Genomic DNA, 23,570 nt, shown 5'->3' with positions numbered 1-23,570 from the left:
GGAGGCTAGAACTCTTAAGATCAAGGTGCTGGTGGGGCTGATCTCTTCTGAGGACTCCCTGTCTTGTAGATGGCCATCTCCTCCCTGTGTTTTCATGTTGGCTTCCCTCTGTGTCTGTCCATGTCCTAATCTCTTCTTCTTAAAAAGACACCAGTGATATTGGATTACAGTCCACTTATATGACCTCATTTTACTTTACCTTACTTGACCCTATCTCCAAACAGTCTCATTCTGAGGTACCGGGGGTTAGGACTTCAACATATGAATTTTGGAGGAACACAACTCAGCCTATAATACTTCCTATCTGCATCACAGAGCTGTTAGCCTAAATAAGAGAATTACTTAGGAAAACAATGTGAATGTAATTATATTCTGTATAAGAGGGTGTCTGTTAAGGTCGTTAAATTAGCCACATGGTCAACTATTTTAAAATCATTTGTGAATTTAAGTTGCTTGTAAGGAAAGATGTTAGTGTCTACTATTTTGGAGAACAGGCTATGAAGAGAATCAGATGACATATTGAAGATCATCTGTGCAAACAAGTGGTAAGATTTTTTTAATTCTCTAAATTGAAAAAATGAGAAAACTAATCTAACAATGGTTACTTATAGAAGATAAGAGGTGTGTTTTGGGGGGAAGCTTAAAATAATTTATGAAGAGCATGGCAAAAATAGTATTAGAACAGAGTAGATGTGAAATAAAGAATAAAAAGGATCAGAAAATGGGAAACATTTGTTCATTATCACCAGTTGATTTATATGAGACTGGCCTTTTAGCAGACAGAAAACGGTCTAGTATTGACAATTCTTGTGTCAACCTAACATAAGAGAAACCAGAGGATTTAGCCTGTAGAAGACAGAAAAGGGAAGTGCCTACGAGCCATAATTACGGAAAATTAAAGGACTTTGTATTGAAAGCATTACACAATTCTCACTTAAAATCTCAACCTCAGCATAGTTATAATGATATTGTGACCCACTCCTCACCCGATTGATTTTCTTTTTATATTATTAGCTACTTAAATCCTCCAAGCAAATTTCTGGATTAGGTCTTCGGCTTTACCCAGGCCACACGCTGAAACGGACGCTTAACTTTCACTCTCCACATAAAAGGGATATTCCCGTGTATGGCAAGTTTTAAGAGCTTTACTCCATCACCCTACCCACCCCACTATTCCCTACCCATCCTTTCTCCGGAGCGTTGGCCACCTACATCTGCAAATTCTACACATTGCATTTCCATCATCCTGCTGTCAGTGGGTGGAGGAAAGGGTCATTTCTTCCTCCGAATCCCGATTTGGATAAAGCAGTAACCCTGTCTTTTTGCTACCAGGAGATAGGGCGGGGACCCCCCTCGCCCAGCTCAGGGTAGAAGCGCTGGTGTTGAGGCTGAGTTATACGAGGGGCCTGTTGACCCGGCACGTTTGAAGCACTCAACTGACAAATAACACAGGAAATCCAGTAACCAATGAGAGCGTAAGGATGTGGTGCGAGCATCTTTTTTTTGAGGGGCGGTCACAGCCAAGTCCGACGCAGCGGAGGGGCGCGACCCGGATTGGGCGGCCAACTTCCAGACAGCTTGCCCAGCCTGGTCCGGGGACCGCCACAGCCTGGTTGAGAGCGCGTCCCCGTTTCTTCTCGGGCGTCGCTGATTGGAGGGGCTGGGGAGGAAGCGGTGGGCGCAGCCAATCCGGAGCGGCCTCCGCCGCTCTCCTCCCCGCCCCCGGGCTTCCAGGGGAGTTGGCCTTGGGGCCAAGCACCGGTGTCTGCGTGTTCTCTCCTGGTGTTAGTGGCAGGAGCCCGGGGCTGAGGACTCCGGCTCACAGGCCATGGCCTCCGCCGGGCTGCCCCAGGCCCCCGCCGAGGACTCCCCCTGGCCTCTGCGCCTCCTGCACGCGCCCCCGGGGCTGCTGCGGCTGGACCCCACGGGCGGCGCGCTGTTGCTTCTCGTTGTCGCCGCGCTGCTGGGCTGGAGCTGGCTGTGGCGGCGCCCGAAGCGGGGCATACCCCCCGGGCCCACGCCCTGGCCCGTGGTGGGCAACTTCGGCTTCGTGCTGCTGCCGCCTTTCCTCCGACGGAAAAGCTGGCCGTACCGGCGGGCAAGGACCGGAGAATTGAATACCTCGGGCCTGGGCGTGCAGTTGCTCCTGGCAGACCTGGCCCGTGTGTACGGCAACATCTACAGCTTCTTCATCGGCCACTACCTGGTGGTGGTCCTCAACGACTTCCACAGCGTGCGCGAGGCGCTGGTGCAGCAGGCCGAGGTCTTCAGCGACCGCCCACGGATGCCGCTCAACTACATCCTGACCAAGGGGAAGGGTGAGCTGGGCCGCGGCCGCGGGGGCCTTGGGAGCCACGGGCCGTGTGAGCGCGCGGATGGGGCTGCAGGTGCGCCGGGGCTGGGGGTTCTGTGCCCCCTGCGGCCGCGCGCACCCAACCTGCCTCACACCTGCACCCAGCGCCGGAGGGGGAGGGCGGCGCTGCCTCCCATTCCCGGTGCCTTTGAGATCCCCTGCAGCTGTGATAGGTTCCATCTTTCCAGGAGTATTCGCTCCTTCCCAGAATAAGGCCTCACTCTTCAGGCTGTGTTCCCGACGAGAAACTTGGGCCGTGTTAGAAAGAGAGAGGGATATTTACACCTTTTGCGTTTTGGGTGCAAGAGTTGAAGAAGATTATTTCCCCATAAGATAGGAAGTCCAGAAAACACGATAGGAGCCAATTGGCAAACCTAATATACAATAGGTTTATAGTTTCTGTGATTCCTACTTTTGGAAGTCTAAGTTGGGCAGTTTTGAGCGTTGGTAAACATGTTATCCGCTGCAATAGAATATCACATTTGCCCTTCTTGTTTATCAGTGTTCCCCTTTGTCTTATTGGCCGGCACGGGTCCCAGACTGTGTTTCCGTCTGTGTCAATCCTACCCTTTGGTCAGGTGTTAATTTTTTTTTTTTACATCTTTATTGGAGTATAATTGCTTTACAATGGTGTGTTATAGTTTCTGCTTTATAACAAAGTAAATCAGTTATACATATACATATGTTCCCAGTTCCCATATCTCTTCCCTCTTGCGTCTCCCTCCCTCCCACCCTCCCTATCCCATCCCTCTAGGTGGTCACAAAGCACCGAGCTGATCTCCCTGTGCTGTGCGGCTGCTTCCCACTAGCTATCTGTTTTACATTTGGTAGTGTATATATGTCCATGCCACTCTCTCGCTTCGTCACAGCTTACCCTTTCCCCGTCCCCATATCCTCAAGTCCATTCTCTAGTAGGTCTGTGTCTTTATTCCCGTCTTACCCCTAGGTTCTTCATGACCTTTTTTTTTCTTAAATTCCATATATATGTGTTAGCATACGGTGTTTGTCTTTCTCTTTCTGACTTACTTCACTTTGTATGACAGACTCTAAATGTCTTTCCCTCAGGGAGTTTTTTTCCTCACTTCCGTTCCAGGTAAGTTAGTCTCCCTTGTTAGAACCAGTTTCATGGCACAAGTACTTTTCCTTCACTGCACTTATCAATACTGAGGCTTCATAATTCTGTAACCTTGGCCTGAATGTGAGTCTTCACCACTAGACTGACATCTGGGAAGACAGAGTTATTCCTTGTCCTGCCTGGCACATATAAGAGTCAATAATTATTTATTAAGTAAATGAACTACTACTTCCTCTTCCTGGCATGTGGTATAAAGAGATCCAGACTTTTCAGAATCTGATTAAGCCAGAATATTGCATCAGGATTTTAAATGAATAGTAATGATTATCTTAATATTCTAAATGTCCCACTGAAAAACAAATCATAAATGTCACAGTTCATACCTCACCCTCTCCATGTCTTCACACATGCTGCTTCTTCTACCTGGAATTCTCTTCCGTTCTCATGGCTGCCTGGAGAACTCCCACCTGCTTTTCTTTTCCTCTCTCTGTTTAAAAAAATTGTGGTGAAATACAGATAGCATAAAATTTACCATCTTAACCATTTTTAAGTGTACAGTTTAGTGGCATTAAGTCATTCACATTGTTGTGAAACCATCACCACTGTCTCCAGAACTCTTTTCATCTTGCAGAACTGAAAGTTTATACCCATTAAACGAACACTAAAAACCCATTAAACATTTAAAAACTCTCTAACCCCTGGCAACCACCATTCTGTTTTCCATCTCTGTGAATTTGACTATCCTAGGTACTTTATACAAGTGGAATCATACAATATTTATCCTTTTGTGACTGACGTATTTCACTTAGTATAATGTTTTAAGGTTCATCCATATTGTAGCATGTGTGAGAATTGCTTTCCTTTTTAAGACTGAATACTATTCCATGGAATGTATGTACCACATTTTGTTTATCCATTCGTCCCCTGATGGATACTTGCCTGCTTCCATCTTTAGACTATTGTGAAAAATGCTGCTGTGAACATGGTATGTCTACAAATATCTGTTTAAGTCCTTGCTTTCAGTTCTTTTGGGTGTAAATTCAGAAGTGGAATTGCTTAATCATCTGATAATTATATGTTTAATATTTTTGAGTAACTACCATACCATTTTCCCTAGCAGCTGCACCATTTTACATTCCTGCCAGCAACAACCAATGTTTCAGCTTCTCAACATCCTCACCAACACTTGTGTTGTATTTTTTCATACCTGCTTAAATGTCACCTCTCTGAGAATGTGTTCTGTGACATATTTCTCTATCCTCCCAGGTACAGGTGAGCTACTCTTTTCTCTGTGATACCACTGTTTTTGTTTAAACCCTCATCCCATTCCCTACCAATCAGTAAGTCTTGTCAACCTGCTGCAGATATATCCATGTTCTGTATCCATTCACTTCTCTCCATCTCCATCTCATTCAAGCTACCATCATTTTTCATTTCTTACTCCAGAAGCCTCTTAACTAGCCTGCTTGCTTCTGCTCTGATCTTTTATCCATACAGCAGCCAAAGGGATTTCTTTAAAAAAAAAAAAAGTGAATCAGAACAAATCATGTCGCTTCCCACGCTGAAACCAGTTGTTTCCGACTCCATACTAGACCTACTGTGCCCCAAAGGATCTGGCCTCTGCCTGCCTTTCTCACGTTATCTCTTTCCACTCTCCCTTTATTGTACATTTCAAGTACAGTGTCTGCTCTGGACACACTAAGCTGATTCCTGGAAAGTTGGTGACTGCCTCAGGCTACTGGGTTTTGTCGTCCTTAGGCCTGGGATAACTTAAAAAAATTTTTTTTAATATTTATTTATTTATTTGGTTGCACTGGGTCTTAGTTGCGGCAGGCGGGCTCCTTAGTTGTGGCACGCATGTAGGATCTAGTTCCCTGACCAGGGATCGAACCCGGGCCCCCTGCATTGGGAGCTCAGAGTCCTATCCACTGCGCCACCAGGGAAGTCCCCTGGGATAACTTTTTACTTGGTTTATTCCTTATCATCTCTCAGGCCAATTGTCACCTTTCACTACTACTTTAGACACTGCCCAATATCACAACTTATTTTATCTCATTTATATTTCACTAACCTCATTCATTAAAAACTTTGAAAGCATTTAGCCTATTACCAACCCCACCTACCATTGGAATGTGAACTCTGTGAGGGCAAAGATCTAGCTCATCTTGTTAACCACTGTATGCCTTCTAATCGGCACAGAGCAGGTAATCAAGAAATGAATGGATGCATGCATACATCTGTTGATACATACATACATCTAACATCTGTTGATGCACTTACCACATTATATTGTCACTTTTGTTGCTCATCGGTCTTTTCCTCCTGATTTTTAAAGGTAGGAATTAGATTTTCTTCTTCGAGGTCCTTCATGGTGGGTGTATAGTTTGGTTAAGAATCTATAAGGCAGTTTCTAAGTATTAGTTGGATCCCAGTTTATTATTGGATCCCTCCTTATTTTGTAAAGTCCTGGAAGCCTGGGGTAATTTGGTGCTTCAGCATCTCAACTAAAGCATTAATTCCTTCAAGAGACAGTTAGGACTTTTTAGGTGATGCTGCTCTTGTATTCTGGTGGATATGTGTTGGGCAAATGTGCTGTAAGAAATTTATGTTGCTGGTGAAAGTGATTGACAGGAGAAAGTAAAGCAAGAACCGTATGTCACAAGGAAAATGCTTGTTGATTTAACTTGGAATAAAGAACAGGCCATCTGAATAGGAAAATGTAGATAGTCAAGGAATCTTTTTTTTTTTCCCCCCCGGTACGCGGGCCTCTCACTGTTGTGGCCTCTCCCGTTGCGGAGCACAGGCTCCGGACGCGCAGGCTCAGCGGCCATGGCTCAGGGGCCCAGCTGTGCCGCGGCATGTGGGATCTTCCCGGACCGGGGCACGAACCCGTGTCCCCTGCATCGGCAGGCGGACTCTCAACCACTGCGCCACCAGGGAAGCCCTCCACCACCCTTTTGTATCCATTAACTGTGGTTGGAACGGGAGATGCCGTATCTTTACATGAATTCCCCTCTCTGACCACAGTGATTACTCAGGGGATAGACCCCTGGTCAAAGGTGATTTGATCAGAATATCTCACCTCTTTGTGATGGTAGTGAGTCTGTGGGCTGGACACAACTCAAAAGTTCATAGCTACAGATCGATCCACACATAGTTTTAGGGTAAGAATTGATACTTGTGGCATAGTTTGGAAACCTCAAGCCAAATAATAAACGTAAAGTATTCCAAATTGGTATCACCATGGAATACCTGACTGAAACACCTGAGTCCTTCCCCAGCGTTTTTCAGGTTAGAACTAGAGAGTAGAGGGCTTTAGAGGGCTTTTCTCTCCGGTGGTGAAAATGGGAGAATGGGCATCTCAAGATAGCTCCCAGTTCTTGGAAAAGCTGGTTCACAATAGGAAAGAATGAAGTCAGTCAGGAAGAAAGAAGTGAAAAATAGGTGCAGAGAGGAGTTCTGTGGCATTTAGTCTTCTCCAAGGTGGTGACACCCAGCTCTTCCTGCTTTTTGGTTCCATCCACAGCCTAACTGGCCTTTTTGCCAGACTAGCTTGAGGGTATGTTTTTGTCATTCCCAAACAATAGTCCTGGTTTTTGCTTTGGAACCATGTTTATTTTTCAGTGTTATTATCCTCCTTGAGATGAAGTCTTTGTATACATCCATTGTATACATTCAGGGCTAAGAATGGCGATGTCAGCAACTACAGGGTATGCCTGAACCTCTTCCTAACACTCTAAGACTCTAAGCCAGCGGTCCCCAACCTTTTTCGCACCAGGGACCAGTTTCGTGGAAGACAATTTTTCCACAGATGGGGGTGGTGGTATGGTTTCGGGATGATTCAAGCACATTACATTTATTGTGCACTTTATTTCTATTATTATTACATTGTAATATATAATGAAATAATTATACAACTCACCAGGAGGCAGAGCTCAGGTGGTAATGCGAGCGATGGGGAGCGGCTGTAAATACAGATGAAGCTTCGCTTGCTTGCCCACCACTCATCTCCTGCTGTGCAGCCCGCTTCCTAACAGGCCACAGACCGATACCGGTCTGTGGCCCAGGGGTTGGGGACCCCTGCTTTAAGCCATTCTGGCTTCATGACATGGGTATTTTTTAACGTTTGAAACCCTGAGGCCATTAATTCTGTCCCTGCCTCTCGTCCCTGGCATTCTCTCAGGCAGTGTCTCCTTGGTCACCTCTTATCTTGCACTTCATACCTGTCAGATTGTTGTCAAATACCTAATGCCCAGATATTAGTCTCTTTTGAGAAGCTTCCCTCCATTTCCTTGCCTTATCTAAACCTGAATTTTTCCCTGAAGATAATTCAGCTCTCTTAAAATACTGTACCCTCTTTAACTTCCCCCAAGTTCTTTATTTTTCTAAAATGTGCCTTCATACACATCCTTATTTACAAATGAAGTATCGCTCAGATGTCCTCTCTGAGAAGTACTGCTTTCCGTCAGCTGACATGGTGCTTTTTCCTTTGTCTACATTGCAACTTCAATACACCTCCAACATACAACATTTAATACAATGCATTCCAACAATGCAACATTCAGTATAGTCCAACATAACAACATTTGATACTGTACATCCCAACAGTGCAACTTCAGTACAATCCAACATACAACATTCAATACCGTACAGTCCAACAATGCAGCATTCAATACCATACATTCCAACTGTGCAACTTTAGTGCAATCCACCATACAACATTCAATACAATATGCAACTTCAATACATTCTAACATACAACAGCATATTAGAGTTGTTGGTTTATCCAGTTCCTCACAAAACTGGAAGCATCTTGAGAACAAAGACTGTCTTTTAAATCTGTATGCCCTTAGTATCTGGCATGTAGGGGACTGTAAATAAATATTGGAAAAACTAATAGAAAGAGGGTATTTATTTCTAAATTTGAGTGTACCTAACAATGTTGTCTAGCATACATATGTACCTAACAATGTAGATATATACAATTTTTTAATACATTTTAATTTTATATATTTATATATCTTAATTTTAAAATATTTTATATATTATATATAAATATCTATATAGCCATGATATGTGTCTACAAGTAACAAAAACTTACAGAACTGAAAAAAGGAATTGACAAACGTACCATTAGTGCAAATTATTTTAACTTAAGTATTTGAATAGTTGATAGATCAGGCAGATAAAACTTTGGCAGGGATAAAGAAGATTTGATCCTGACAGTTATGTAGCTTTCTCTGTTGGAAAGAGGACCCTATACCCAACAATTGCTTGTATAAAAATTCTTCTAAATTTTATTTGGAAATTTATTAAAATTGATCACAGACTAAAAAGCTAGCCTCTTTATTATCAAAAATCATCATAAGCCAAATTAATCTAGGTGGTAAAAGAGAATCATAATCGAAAAAAATGTTTATACTTTTTAAAAAAAGATTTATTTTATTATTTACTTATTTTATTTATTTTTGGCCGTGTCGGTTCTTAGTTGTGGCATTCAGGCTCTGTTGCGGCATGTGGGCTCTTCGTTGTGACGTGTGGGCTTCCCTCTAGTCGTGGCGAGCAGGTTTTCTCTCTCTAGTTGTGGTGCACAGGCTCCAGGGCACATGGGCTCTGTAGTTGTGGCGCGAGGGTTCCAGAGCGCGTGGGCTCTGTGGTTTGCAGCACGCAGGCTCTCTGAAGCGCGCGAGCTCAGTAGTCGTGGCGCGCGTGCTGCGTGCTTGGTTGCCCCGCGGCACGTGGGAGCTTAGTTCCCTAACCAGGAATCAAACCAGCATCCCCTGCATTGTAAGGCGGATTCTTTACCACTGGACCACCAGGGAAGTCCCCAAATTTTTATACTTAAAATGCATTGAAAAGACATGCACACAATACTGGTGGACTGCAGCTAAAGTGGTACCCAAAGGCAATTGTACAGCCTTAACTATCCTTTATTAGGATAAAGGTCTGAAAATTAGTTAGATAGCTGATTTTATATATCTGAAAAAGAACAAAAGAATAAACGTAAGGAAAAAAGAAGAACATGCCATTATAATTATAGACAAATTCTTCCAGAGAGAAAGAATACACCATGGTTCATTTTAGGAGGTGAGTATATCCAGACAAATACATTATGAGAAAGGAAATTTATAGTCCATTTTCATGTATGAATATGAATTTTTAAAAACTTAACATATTAGGAAACCAAATCCAACAATATCTTCAAAAAAGCATAAAAATATCATAACCAAAGTTGGATTTATTCTTGGATTGCAGGTAAGTCCAATTATCATAAAGAAGGCAATTTTCAAATTAATCTGTAAGTTAAATGCAATTCCCATCAAAATCTCAAAGGTGTTTTTTTTAAAAATAGAACTTGACAATCTGATTAAAGTTTGATAAATATGAGTAGAGAGCCAAGAGTAATCAAAAAACAATTTTGAAAAAGAACAAGGTGGTGGTGGTGGGGACTTCCCTATTAAATATTAAGACTTATTATAAAGTCTATTTAGATCTTATTATAGAGTAACAATAGTTAAGACAGTGTGCTTTAAGCACAATCATAAATAAATAGACCAATATGCAGTATAGCAGACTAGAAAACCTATAAACTGAGTTGCCTGTGTACAGCAAATGTTGTACATCAGTAGGGAAAAGGAGAGGCTGTTTCATAAGTGGTGCTTGAACAATAGGTTATCAAAATAGGGGGAAAAGTGGATTCCTTCTTCACAGTAAGTAGGAATACCTAACATAAATATAAATTCCAGGTAGGTTATAGAGACTTAAATGTGAAAAAGCAAAATTTTAAAATTTTACAAGAAAGTAGAGAATGTATTTATAAACCTGTGGTAGGAAAAGATTTCTAAAATAAGACATGCAGCACAAATCACTAAGAAAAAGATTGAGAAATGGAACTACCTTTAAAACATGTTTATCAAGTAATAGCATTAAAACATGAAAAAGCAATTCACATGATGGGAGACAATGTCTGCTATGCATGCAGAATATATAAGAAGAAGAAAATTGCACAGTTATTAAGTACAAATCACAGAATAGGAAACCTGGCCAATAACCATATGAGAAGCTGCTCCAACCCACTGTAACAATCAGGGAAATGCAAATAAAAATCAGATGAGATGCATTTCAGCCCTCTGATTGGCAAAAATAAAATGTTGATGACTACAAAGTGATGGTAACTATTTGACAAGAGATCATTTATTTACTTCTGGTGTTCTCTCCACTTTGGAGAAGAATTTGATAATGTCTAGTCACATTGAAGGTGTACATATTTTATGACGCATCAATGCACTCTTAGCAATGTCTTCAAAATTCTGATGGAAGGGGAAAGGTACAATAAATACATTTTCTAAAAATGTTTAGAAATTTGCCTCTGATGCATCCTTTCCCATGAAGCTATTAGAGGATGGGCTTCAGCAAAATACAGGAGTGAAATAAGGTAAAGACATAGAATCCAGGAGATGGGTTCAATACAGGAGGGTCAAAAAAATTTTCTAAATGATGTCAAATGGAAGTCACAAAACACCTGAACAAAAGGCCTAGAAAGCAACATCATATTTGAGCAGATGTGTGGAATATTCCAGGCAGGAAAACGGAAGTGACAAGTCATCCAATACATTTGACCATGTGGCTATTTCTATTGAGAGTCATTTTATATAGGTATCAAAGATTGTGAGAAGACATAACCACTGAGAGAGGTCTTTATTTCATTCTCAGCTGTATTCACAGCACCCCAGTGTCTAGCACATAGTAGGCATTCAGAAATATTTGTTAAATGAATGAAGCATGTCCTTGAAGGTAGCAGGAATGAAGTGGATGAAAAATGGAAGGAGGAGAGCTGGCTGAAACAATAAAGCACACCATGGAAAAGAGAATGAAGTAAGTGACAGGAAACAAGGAAAATTTGAGAATAATCTGATACAACATCTGGGAGCAATTCTTTTGGGTTTGATGGTGGAAGATGTATAACATAAGTGAGAATCAAATAAGATGTAGTTGTGAATGCCCTTGAGTTCAGATGTTTTTAAATTAGGGCTGTTTGCAACTACAGACATTTTGGATTACCTGCCAGTTATTTGATCCAAACTTTGATGGCCGATGGGCTGTTGATTTATTCAGCTCATATTCAACAATCTACTCCTTTGTACACAGCACTATGCCAGAAGTTTGGATTTTAATGATGAGCGAAATCAGATATTGTCCCTGCCCTCATGTGCAATCTGTTAACCATGCTTATCCTTCTGTTCACATTTATCTAGCCTGAAATATTTTCTTAGTCTGTATTCACTCTTACGAAAATAAGATTTTGAAATTTACACTAACTCTAGAAATCGAAACTCGTTTCATTTCACCAGGAGTTAGTATATATAATAATAAGCTTTACAGAAAATTTTCCTAATCAAATTGGATATGACTTTTGTTATTATAAACATACACTATCTTGATAACTCAGTTTTGCTAGTCATTCTTCTTGGCGGGTGATCTTTATCTGTTCGTATATGAACTTTGCACAAGTGACTTGAGAAGTACAAATACGCTTCGTGGTTGGTCCTGTTCAGTATTAATTATCAAGCATTGCTCTTTCTTACCTTCTTTCCTTGGTGTCCTTTTTGCAGGGATTGTATTCGCACACTATGGTCCAGTCTGGAGACAACAGAGGAAGTTCTCTCATTCAACTCTTCGTCATTTTGGCTTGGGAAAGCTTAGCTTGGAGCCCAAGATTATTGAGGAGTTCAAATATGTGAAAGAGGAAATGCAAAAGAACGGAGAAGTCCTCTTCAATCCTTTCCCCATTGTCAACAACGCTGTCTCTAACATAATTTGCTCTTTGTGCTTTGGCCAGCGCTTTGATTACACCAATAGTGAGTTTAAGAAAATGCTTAATTTTATGTCACGAGCGTTAGAAATCTGTCTGAACACCCAGCTCCTCTTGGTCAACATATGCTCCTGGCTTTATTACCTTCCCTTTGGACCATTTAAGGAATTAAGACAGATTGAAAAGGATTTAACTATTTTCCTTAAAAAAATCATCGAAGACCATCGAGAGTCTCTGGATGTAGAGAACCCTCAGGACTTCATAGACATGTATCTTCTCCATGTGGAGGAGGAGAGGAAAAATAATAGCAATAGTAGTTTTGATGAAGATTACTTATTTTATATCATTGGCGATCTCTTCATTGCTGGCACTGATACCACAACTAACTCTTTGCTTTGGTGCCTCCTATATATGTCACTGAACCCCGACATACAAGGTAATAAACAGATGTTTCCTTTATTCATGGCAAAACCAGGATATATTTTTTTTCATTTCCATTTAAATCAGCAACCTTTGTGATCCTGTGGCTCCTGTCAGTAAGCAATGTCTTCAGGCTGGAAAACAAAATGGAAATACTTTCATCTCATAGGGAATTGGTAAGGTGTTAACAACGAAACTCCAAGTTTCTAGACAGTGGCACTAAGGTCACAGCTTGCTTGAATCTGCTTTAAATCTCTACAGGTCTGATTCTGTGTGAAATCTATGGTGAAGAAAGAACTTTAGAGAAGACTATTTTAGAGTTGAAGAGAATCATAGTGATCATCTGAACCCATTCATCTTTTTTGAAGATGAGACCAGAGGCCCAGAGAAGTTCTGTGATTTTCACAAGGTCACAGAGCTAGTTCCACCACATCAATACCAATAGGTAGTGAATTTCAGTGGAAGTTCATAGTGGAAGGATACAGGGGAGAATAGTGTATTCATTTTCCGTTGCTCCTACAACAAATAACCACACAGTTAGTGACAACACAGATTTGTTATATTACAGTTCTATACATTAGACGTCTGACACATGTCTCAGTGAACCAAAATCAAGATGTTGGCAGGGCTGCGTTCTTTTCTGGAGGCTCTGGAGGAGAATCCATCTCCTTGCCATTTGCAGCTTCCTTGGCTCATGGCCCCCTTGCTCCATCTTTGAAACCAGCAATGTTGCATCTCTCTGACCATTCTTTCATAGTCATATCTCCCTCTGACTCTAAACTCAACTGGGAAAGGTTTCCAATTTTTTTTTTTTTTTGGCTGCATCGGGTCTTCGTTGCTGCGCGCAGGCTTTCTCTAGGTGCGGTGAGCGGGGGCTACCCTTTGTTGCGGTGCGCGGGCTTCTCATTGTGGTGGCTTCTCTTGTTGCGGAGCACGGGCTCTAGGTGCGTGGGCTTCAGTAGTTGCAGCATGCGGGCTCGGCAGTTGCTGCGCACAGGCTCTAAGGCGCGTGGGCTTCAGTAGTTGTGGCTCGTGGCTGTAGAGCACAGGCTCAGTAGTTGTGGTTCACAGGCTTAGTTGCTCTGCAGCATATGGAATCTTCCTGGACCAGTGCTCGAACCCATGTCCCCTGCATTGGCAGGTGGATTCTTAACCACTGTGCCACCAGGGAAGTCCCAGTCCTCCAATTTTAAAACCCATGTAATTAGGCTGGACACACCCAGAAAATCCAGCATAATCTCCTCATCACAAGGTCCTTAATTTAATCACATCTGCAAAGTCCCTTTTTACCATATACGGTAGCATATTCACAGGTTCCAGGGGATTATGGCATGGACATCTTTGAGGGACCATTTCCTGCCTACTATAGATGGGATTGTGCCTACCTGTATTCATTAACTATTGATGAGTAACAAATTATCCCAAGATTTAGCATCTTAAAACAACCACCATTTATTATTTCGCACAGTTTCTGAGGATCAGGAATCTAGGAGCAGCTTAGCCTGGATGGTCTGGCTTAGGATGATTTCTCGTGAAGTTGTAATCAAGATGTTAGCCTGGGGCTACAAACATCTATAGACTTGACCGGGACTGAAGGATCCACTTGCAAGATGACTCATCCACATGGCAGCTGGCTTCAGGCCTTGCCACTTGGAACTTTCCATAGGGCTGCTTTACTGGCAGCTGCCTTCCCCCAGAATGAATGACCCTAGAGAGTAAGTGGCCGAGACAAAAGCCATAGTGTCTTTTATAATCTAAGCTCAGAATGGTCATGCCATTGCTTCTCCTTTATTCTGTTGGTCACGTAGACCAATTTGGAACAAAGTGGGAGGGGGTGGCACGAAGTTGTGAACACCAAGAAATGGGGGTCACTGGGGGGGGGTCATGTTGGGCTACCACACGTTGTCACAGGTAAAAGCTTAGAGTCAATCAGATGTTGATACGAGAGAATAATTCAGAGTGCTCCTGAATCCAGGGTGCTTTCCCCTTTGCCACTCTGTCTGTTCTGCCATTCTCCTTCAGAGTCCCAGGCTGGTACAGGGCCCCTGGGACCAGCTGCCTCCACTGGAATATCTGACCAGTGCTTCACTTCACTGAGGCCAAGTCAGGCCTGTGCTGCCGACTTATCAGCTGTGTGGATATGGTGATGGGAAGGGTGTATGGGAGGGCAGTCTCTCCTGGCTTATCCTTTGGATTATGCTTTCTTTTTTTTTTTTCTGTATAGAAAAGGTTCATGAAGAAATTGAAAGGGTCATTGGTGGTGACCGTGCCCCTTCCCTCACTGACAAGGCCCAGATGCCCTACACAGAAGCCACCATCATGGAGGTGCAGAGGCTGAGCGTGGTGGTGCCACTCTCCATCCCTCACATGACCTCAGAGAAAACAGGCAAGTCCAGGGCCTTCCTCCTTGGAACGCCCTCGAGGGAAGCCCGTCCCCTTCATCCAGAGGACTTGAGGTGAGGCTGTGGCAAAGGTTTGTTGTCATGGATAATCAAATGACCAGAGGATGCTTCCGCCTCAGCTGTCCCTTATTTGCTCTACCGGCTGTACAGGCTGGCGTTCCAGCCCCGCCTGTTTGGTAAATAGCTCTCTAGCCTTCAGAGCGTGCACACTTACACTGGTCGAATCATGCTGCCGTTTAAGGTGGCTGTACTGGCAGAAAAAAACTCCAGAATTAACAAAGGCCCCTCTCTGTCCTCCTGTTCTTGGAGGTCCGAAGAGCTAGCCTAATTATGAAATTAAGGAGTTTAACTGGGAATTATTCTACTTCATTTTTTACGGTTCTGCAACTGAAGCACAAGTGTTAAAGAATTAGAAGAGCCCATCTGATTCTGAAGGCACATGTTTCAGCCTTTCACCTACAGTGTCCTTGACATTTGGGCACTCAGACTCACTGTAAGCATCCCTCATAACAAGGAGTTTTCGTCCTCTGGAGATAGCCCATGATGAAATGGGCTTAAATCTAGTTATAAGACAGTTGTAGGAGGCAATCACTTATAAATGACATTGGATCACTTAACAGTTTCTTTGGTGTAAATTAGATATAAAGTGTGTGCAGTATCCTTGGGACATTGTTTAAAGTGCATATGAAGTTGTCAGCTGGTATGAACCAGCATTGACTTCCCTGTACATCCCTTTACCTTAGTTTACCTTCTTCATTGTATTGTGTGACATAAAAGACTGGGAACTGTAAAATTGTATACAAGTATTAGGAATTTATAATTCTTTGGGAAAGTTCACCTGAAATGCCCTATGATCTCCATTTTAATGTTTTCTCTTAATTGTAATGTTTTTATCATTTGATTTAATTGATTAACTCAGCATCCATCAGAGCAACTCTTGCGCCCTGTCTCAGGCTGGGCCCTGGGAGGGTGTGGAGAGGATGCCAGTTGATAAGGTTTTGCGTCTGCCCTCAAGTACCTCACAGTTTACTCTCAGCAAATTAAGAAGCTAGATATGTAACTAGTTTTTGTTTGTTTGTTTTTTTAGAGAGTGATGTTTACTAAGAGTTATTAGTAAAAGCATGTTGAATGATACTGTGGTTTCGTTTTGTTTTGTTTCAGTGCTCCAAGGGTATACCATTCCTAAAGGCACGATAATATTACCCAACTTGTGGTCAATACACAGAGACCCAGCCATTTGGGAGAAACCAAATGATTTCTACCCTAATCGATTTCTGGATGATCAAGGACAACTTATTAAAAAGGAAACATTTATTCCTTTTGGGATAGGTCAGTTAAATTTTTATTTTCTTAATGGCATAATTTAAAAAAGAAATAGAACCAAAAGAATCTTTTATTATTTCATGATACTCTTTTAAAAATGTTTCTTTTTTGGCAAGCTGATATAAGAGAGAAATAATTTAGATAATGCATCTCCACTATGTTTATTTCAGATTTTAAAAACAAAGTGAAAGCAATTGGTTTTAAATCTTTAAATATGACTAGAAATCTTCCTTTTTGAGTTGTCCAGGTGATTGTTTGAGTCCCAGGGAACTGTTGGAGTTAAGAGCAGCTTTGACCTGCCTGAATGGTGGGTGAGAGGGTGGGCTCTCTAATCTCACCAGTCCCTCTTTTAGGTTCCTAGATTAGGGCATGTAGGCTTCTTTCTATAGAAAAGGAATGCTCCAGAGATTCTTATTTGATGTCTTTTCTCCTTAATCTTCCAGGTAAGAGCAAGGAAAGAGATAAGTAAGTATGGAGGAGACAAGGTAGCCCGCCTCATTGGCTCCGTCTCTAGTTCCTATCTAGGATGTGGATAGATTTTTATGAGTAGGAGTTAAAATGTGAACTTGGTATGCAAAAATTCTGATCAGCATAGACTGTGGGAAGCCATGGGGTATATGTGGCAATTTTATTTCAAAACTCTCTGTGTCTGCCTTTAAAACACTCAATTTAGAAATTTCATAAATTTATCCCCTTTGAGGTAGGAAAAGGGCTGGTATTATAATCCTTACCTTTTTTCCTGGTCTCATTTTTAGGGAAGCGGGTATGTATGGGAGAGCAGCTGGCAAAGATGGAATTATTCCTGATGTTCGTGAGCCTAATGCAGAGTTTCACATTTGCTTTGCCTAAGGACTCAAAGCCGATCCTGACTGGGAAATATGGTCTAACTTTAGCCCCACATCCGTTTAATATAATCATTTCAAAGAGATAAAGAACAGCTCCAGGAAGAGATGGTGCAGAGAATGTAAACACATGTCCTTCTAAACAGATTCTTCCTTCTGTAATTGACAGCGGATCCAGCAACTCTGCAGGTCTAGGTTAGGCTCGGATTAGAGAGAGATTGGAAAGAGGGTAGAGCACGTGGGACCTTTCATCTTGGAGGGTTCCTCAGAAGGAAACTTCAGCCATTTTAGTAATGCACGTGACTTGGGGGATGGCAACGAAAGTACTGGATTCGGAAGTGGGGATCCGGATTTTATTCCCAGCAGCCTCCACCAGTGAGCATTTCTTCTCATCCCTCAGTGCCTCAGTCATTCCATGTGGAAAATGACGCTAACAAAATTTGACTTCTCTCTCTATCTTGGCATGAATGCTGGTCAAATGCTCCATCTTTTCTGACATCACCAAAGCACTGTTAAGCTCTGGAGAACAAATTCAGGAGGAGAAGGAAGACCTACCTGTTTAAGACCCATGACAACATGACAGTGGTGTTCAGACTTGAATACTTCATCAGAGAAGGACGTGGGTTTAGGGGACAATGAATTAGAGCTTTTCTTATTTATTTATTTATTTTTACTTAATTTCTTTTTGGCTGCGTTACGTCTTCGTCGCTGCATGGGCTTTCTCTAGTTGCGGTGAGCAGGGGCTACTCTTCATTGCCGTGCGTGGGTTCTCATTGCGGTGACTTCTCTTGTTGCAGGGCACAGGCTCTAGGGCACATGCAGGCTCAGTAGTTGTGGCGCATGGGCTTAGTTGCTCCACAATATGTGGGATCTTCCTGGACCAGGGCTCAAACCTGTGTCCCCTGCATTGTCAGGCAGATTCTTTTTTTTTTTTTTTTTTTAATTTATTCATTTATTTTTGGCTGTGTTGGGTACTCGTTGCTGCACGCAGGCTCTCTCTAGTTGCGGCGACTGGGGGCTACTCTTTGTTGAGGTGCACAGGCTTCTTGCTGCGGTGGCTTCTCTTGTTGCGGAGCATGGGCTTTAAGCGCGCAGGCTTCAGTAGTTGTGGCACGTGGGCTCAGTAGTTGTGGCTCACGGGCTCTAGAGTTCAGGCTCAGTAGTTGTGGTGCACGGGCTTAGTTGCTCCGTGGCATGTGGGATCTTCCCAGACCAGGGCTTGAACCCGTGTCCCCTGCATTGGCAGGCGGATTCTTAAACCACTGCGCCGCCACCAGGGAAGCCCTAGAGCTTTTCTTGACACAGATCTTATGTCGGTTTTGGAGGCCTTGTTTTGTTATTATCTTTTTGTTTATGATTTTAGTTTTTACTTTTTGTAGACATGCGATGAAGTGGACCCTTGTTTAGTATGTTGAGGAAAGGTTATTGTCTGAATGTATACGTCTGCCTTCTATTTCACCTACATGAACAGTGAGCCTAGCTGAAGAAGTGGCTTCATGGCAGAATTCCTTTCTGCTGTGTTTACTCACAAGGTTGTAGCTCTAGCTTTTGACTTGAGCCCTGAATAGTGAGCTCTGGAATTTTAATACTGGGATTTATGAGAAAAGGATTCAAACTGTACTGAACATTCCTTAACTGTTCTTCCTGCCACCAGGCCTAATGTATCTCATCCTTGAAGACTTGCAAAGACAGGAAGGCATTCCTATTCTTTTTAAGATAACTAAATTGTTTCTTAATAAATAAACTCCCTCTAAAAGAACAGTTCTCAAAAAAGGTAATGACTTCTTTCAGGGGATATTTGGAAATGTGTGGGTGTGTTTTCAGTTATCACAGTGATGGAGGTGCTAATGGCTTTTTTGTTGCCATGAGGCCAGGATGCTAAATGTCTGAGCAGTCCTAGACAATGAAGAACTGACCTGCCCAAAGAGAACATGCTCCAAAAGCCCTTTTCTTTATTCTCCCATTATACTCCTTATATAGAAAGAATCGTGATAATAATATAAGCAGCTGTACTTTTGAGCCTTTCCTCATGCTGGCACCATACTTTATGCTTTACTTGTATGCTTACATAATTCTTAAAGAATGTTTAGTAAGAGGATGCCGTTCTGTAGCTGATGAAGCTCAGGCTTAGAGAAGTTACGGCCTACATGTAGTTAAAAAGTACTGCTGTGCATTGCAAACCTACCAGTCTTTGTAACTGGAGAGTTCTTCCTGTACCACTTCTCTATACTGCTCCTCTGCATTGATCTCATACCAGTCTGCCCCTCTGCATTTTCAATACGGATAAATGAAATACAGGCCAATCTTTAGGTGCCTTGAGGATTTTTGTTAATTAAAAAAGAAAAAACTAAGAAACGAAATGCATAGGCACTGTGAGTGAATGGAGAGGTTGTTATAGAGACTTTATTTTTTATTAGTTAATTTTTATTTTTGGCTGCATTGGGTCTTTGTTGCTGCGCGCAGGCTTACTCTAGTTGTGGTGAGTGGGGGCTACTCCTCATTGCAGTGCACGGGCTTCTCATTGCGGTGGCTTCTCTTGTTGTGGAGCATGGGCTTCAGTAGTTGTGGCACGTGGGCTCAGTAGTTGTGGCCCATGGGCTGTAGAGCGCAGGCTCAGTAGTTGTGGCACACAGGCTTAGTTGCTCCTTGGCATGTGGGATCTTCCTGGACCAGAGCTTGAACCCATGTCCCCTGCATTGGCAGGCGGATTCTTAACCACTGTGCCACCATGGAAGCCCCTAGAGACTTTAGATGGATGATGCATGTGTGGATTACCCTGTACCATGAGCAGGGCAGTTTGTTCTGATCTGGAATTTCATATGCTGCGGAATTGCACTAATAACTTTGCATTAGCAAGTTTATTACTCTTCGATTTATACATGCATTTTCAGTACCCCTTAACCAAACAGTTTGTAGCTAACTTGAGAAAAAAACTCTTCTGTGAGATTATGTTGAAATCAGATGTTTATTAAACTTTAAAATATAATGCCTTAAACTGTAACACTTTTAAAACATCTGTTTATGGCAAATCACTGAAAGGACTGTTAATGCTTCCCTTGCACATGTTGATATTTTACAATTTTTTACTTTATGATTTATTTGAAGTGTAAAAATAATAGTACTTTGTTTTATAAGTTTGCCTAATACCTACTTTTTAGTCCTCATCATTAGCATGCTTTTTGATGCTTATATTAAACTTTTAATTTTAACTGAGATAGTGTCATGTCTAGTTTTGGGGGTTTTGTTTTCTTTAAATTGCTAAACAAAATTCTCTTTTACCAGATGTCAAGTTAAGAAAAGGAAGAGAGAATAGACTTCCAAAAAGAGGGAGATGGCCACATATAATAGAAGCATGATCTCTAGACAGGAGGATAATTCTTTTAAAATATCCTCTCAGAGCACAGTTACTCTCAGGACTGTAGCACAGCCCAAGCTTCTTATTTCCCATGTCAAAGTCCAGCATTATTTGAGAGAGGGATGAATCTACATAAGCCCATTGTGGCAAAATATCGAGTGCTTGTCTCTATTACACTCCTTAGCTCAGGAAGAAGAGTTTTCTAAAATACCCGAACCTATGGATTTTTCCTATAGATGAGCCCACTGCCGGCTTTTTCCACGGCCCAGTCTTCCTCCTGAGGTCACAGTGCAGAGGTCACCTCCTGACGGACGGCTTCCGCTAAAGCTCTATCTAAAGTGGCCTTTCCTGAGAACACCCTGCTATAGACTGAAAGTTTGTGTGCCCCAAGAATTCATTAACTGAAACCCGATCCCAATGTGATAGTATTTGGAGGTGGGACCTTTGGGAAGTGATTGTGTCATGAGAGTGGAGCCCTCATGCATGGGATTAGGATCCTTATAAGAACCCAGAGAGCTCCCTGTCCCCTTCTGCCATATGAGACTGCAGTACAGAGACAGCCATCCATGAACCAGGAAGCAGGCTCTCACCAGACACTGAATCTGCAGATGCCTTGATTTTGGACTTCTGGTCTCCAGACCTGTGAGAAGTAAGCTTCTGTTATTTGTAAGATACTCAGTCTATGGTATTTTTGTTATAACAGCCTAAATGGACTAAAATATGCCCTGATTCATCACCCAGCTTATTTCCTTCAGAGCCCTCCTCACTATCTACAGTTACCCTGTTTATTTAAATCCTCAGTTTCCACCATTTCTTCCACCTCTGGCCAGAGGTGCCCTTTGTTGCACAAGTTTTCAATTTTGATGAAGTCCAATATGTTTATTTTTTCTTTTGTTGCCTGTGTCTTTGGTGTCACATCCAAGAAATCATTGCCAAATCCAATGTCGTGAAGCTTTTTGCCTGTTTTCTTCTAAGAGTTTTATAGTCTTAGCTTTTACGTGTAGGTCTCTGATCCATTTTGAATTAATTTTTGTATATGGTGTAAGGTAAGGGTCTAACTTTACTTCTGTGCATATGGATAACAATTTTCCCAACACTATTTGTTGAAAAGACTGTCTTTTTCCCATTGAATGGTCTGTACTCTTGTCGAAAATTGTTTGACCATATATATGAGGATTTATTTCTGGGTGGATACTATCTTTTTTTTTTTTGCGGTATGCGGGCCTCTCACTGTTTTGGCCTTTCCCACCACGGAGCACAGGCTCCAGACGCGCAGGCCCAGTGGCCATGGCTCACGGGCCCAGCCGCTCCGCGACATGTGGAATCCTCCCGGCCCGGGGCACGAACCCGTGTCCCCTGCATCGGCAGGCAGACTCCCAACCACCGCGCCACCAGGGAAGCCCTGGATACTATCTTTTAAAGTAATGTATCACTAAACAGTTTTGTAGTAACACTGGGATATTCAGATGAATCAATGAAACAAAATAGAGAGTGTATCCTGTAGTGTATAAAAGTGGCATCACATTATGAAAGAACAGGAATAATATATTTTTAAAAGTTCTAGGACAGTTGGTTAATTACTTAGAAAACTAAAGTAACATCTTTTCTCCAATTAACTTCTTTTTCCTAGTTAATCCCAAAAGGATGAATTTCCCAAATTAATCCAAGTTAATCCCAAAAGGTCTAAAAAGTAAAAATAATACATCTGTACGTGTCTCTGAAACATTTGATATTTTCTAAGCATAAAAATGTTATGGACATTTTGAAACACATACAGAAGTTATGGGCAAATCTTGTTTCATCTACATTATCCCACTTCCCTCTAGCCCCATTCTGCACTGATTTATTGTGAAGCAAATATTAGACATATCACATGAACGTATTCATAACGTAGAATATGACTTGCAAGGATGGCTAATCTCTAGTCATAGTTACATTTCAAAGAAATATTGACAAGGGGTACAAATATATTGACAAAATAGCCTAAGAAAATACTTCAGAATGTAAAATCAGACAGACCAGAAGAACATGGTTAAGCTATTTTTCTCAAACATGTTTACAATTAAATTACTAATGGAACAACTGATAAGAATGCTACTAAATGACCTATATCTTATAGTTCCTTCTTAGGTTTACGACTCACAGTTTTCTTTCTTTAGGTTGTGCCTCATTTAAAAGAAAATTTTCCACAAGGAATCTACCAATTTGGCATTTCTAATTCTAAAACATGACACTAAAGAGGGAAATTCCACCAGTGAAAACTCTTTTCTCCCATCATACTCTGCTCGGCAGCATTTGTCCTCATTGTATTATTTTTTTCAATCTGAGCTTGTTTAGCAACCCTCTTCCCACCTGGTATGCAAAGGCATGTAGTGAATTGTCAATTATTGTAGTTTTGAAAGATATCTTCCAAGGATATTTAAGTCCTTTATATGGTTTTCTTGTACACAAACTAATGTTCATGAAAAAGCTAGTGCCTAGAGATAAAAATAAAAACAAATTAACTAAAACCTCAGTAAAGCTGTTGTTTTAAAAAAGGGAGGGAGAGAGAGAGAGATGGCAACTAAATGCCATACCTGACTCTAGAGTGGATTTAGTACTAGAAGGAAAAAAAAACTATAAAGGACATTATTAGGTCAGTTAACTAAACTGGAATACAGTCGATCAGTTAGATAGAAATGTATCAATGTTAAATTTACTAAAGTTGATTACTATCGTTATGTCAGAGAATCACCCTATTCCTAGGAAATATGCATTGAAATATTATAAAGGACCGTGATGTGTGTAATCTTTTTTATTTGTGTAACTTACTCTCAGATGGTTCAGAGATTATTCATAATGTATATAATATCTGTCTTATCTGTTATAGATAAATAGATCTAGACAATTGATAAGATAAAGCAAATGTGATAAAATGTTAGCAATAGGTAAATATGGGTAAGAGATATATGGGTTCCTTTGTACTATTTTTACAATTTTTCTATGTGC

The 23,570-nt window shown here is 41.6% G+C and overlaps 1 protein-coding gene across 3 annotated transcripts; it reads left to right on the top strand.

Annotated features, from left to right (window-relative positions):
- Positions 1 to 1,744: 1,744 nt before the first annotated feature.
- On the top strand, positions 1,745 to 20,382 carry CYP2U1 (cytochrome P450 family 2 subfamily U member 1). 3 transcript variants are annotated; one of them, XR_014291897.1, is made up of 6 exons: positions 1,745 to 2,318; positions 12,041 to 12,676; positions 14,885 to 15,046; positions 16,224 to 16,391; positions 17,141 to 19,802; positions 19,839 to 20,382. XR_014291897.1 is itself a non-coding variant. In XM_082603609.1 (5 exons), the coding sequence occupies exons 1-5, from the start codon at positions 1,829 to 1,831 to the stop codon at positions 17,314 to 17,316; spliced, it is 1,632 nt and encodes a 543-aa protein (XP_082459735.1). In that variant the 5' UTR covers positions 1,745 to 1,828; the 3' UTR covers positions 17,317 to 20,382. The 3 variants fall into 3 exon arrangements, 2 of the variants coding, with proteins under 2 accessions (XP_082459735.1, XP_082459736.1); XM_082603609.1 differs by having other exon boundaries at positions 17,141 to 20,382; XM_082603610.1 differs by lacking the exons at positions 17,141 to 19,802; positions 19,839 to 20,382 and having other exon boundaries at positions 14,885 to 15,116; positions 16,224 to 16,334.
- The last annotated feature ends 3,188 nt before the right edge of the window (positions 20,383 to 23,570 follow it).

Source organism: Mesoplodon mirus (genome assembly GCF_964341445.2).
Source record: "Mesoplodon mirus genome assembly, chromosome: 2".
NCBI classification, from domain to species: domain Eukaryota; kingdom Metazoa; phylum Chordata; class Mammalia; order Artiodactyla; family Ziphiidae; genus Mesoplodon; species Mesoplodon mirus.
This window is presented reverse-complemented; position numbering and strand designations above follow the sequence as displayed.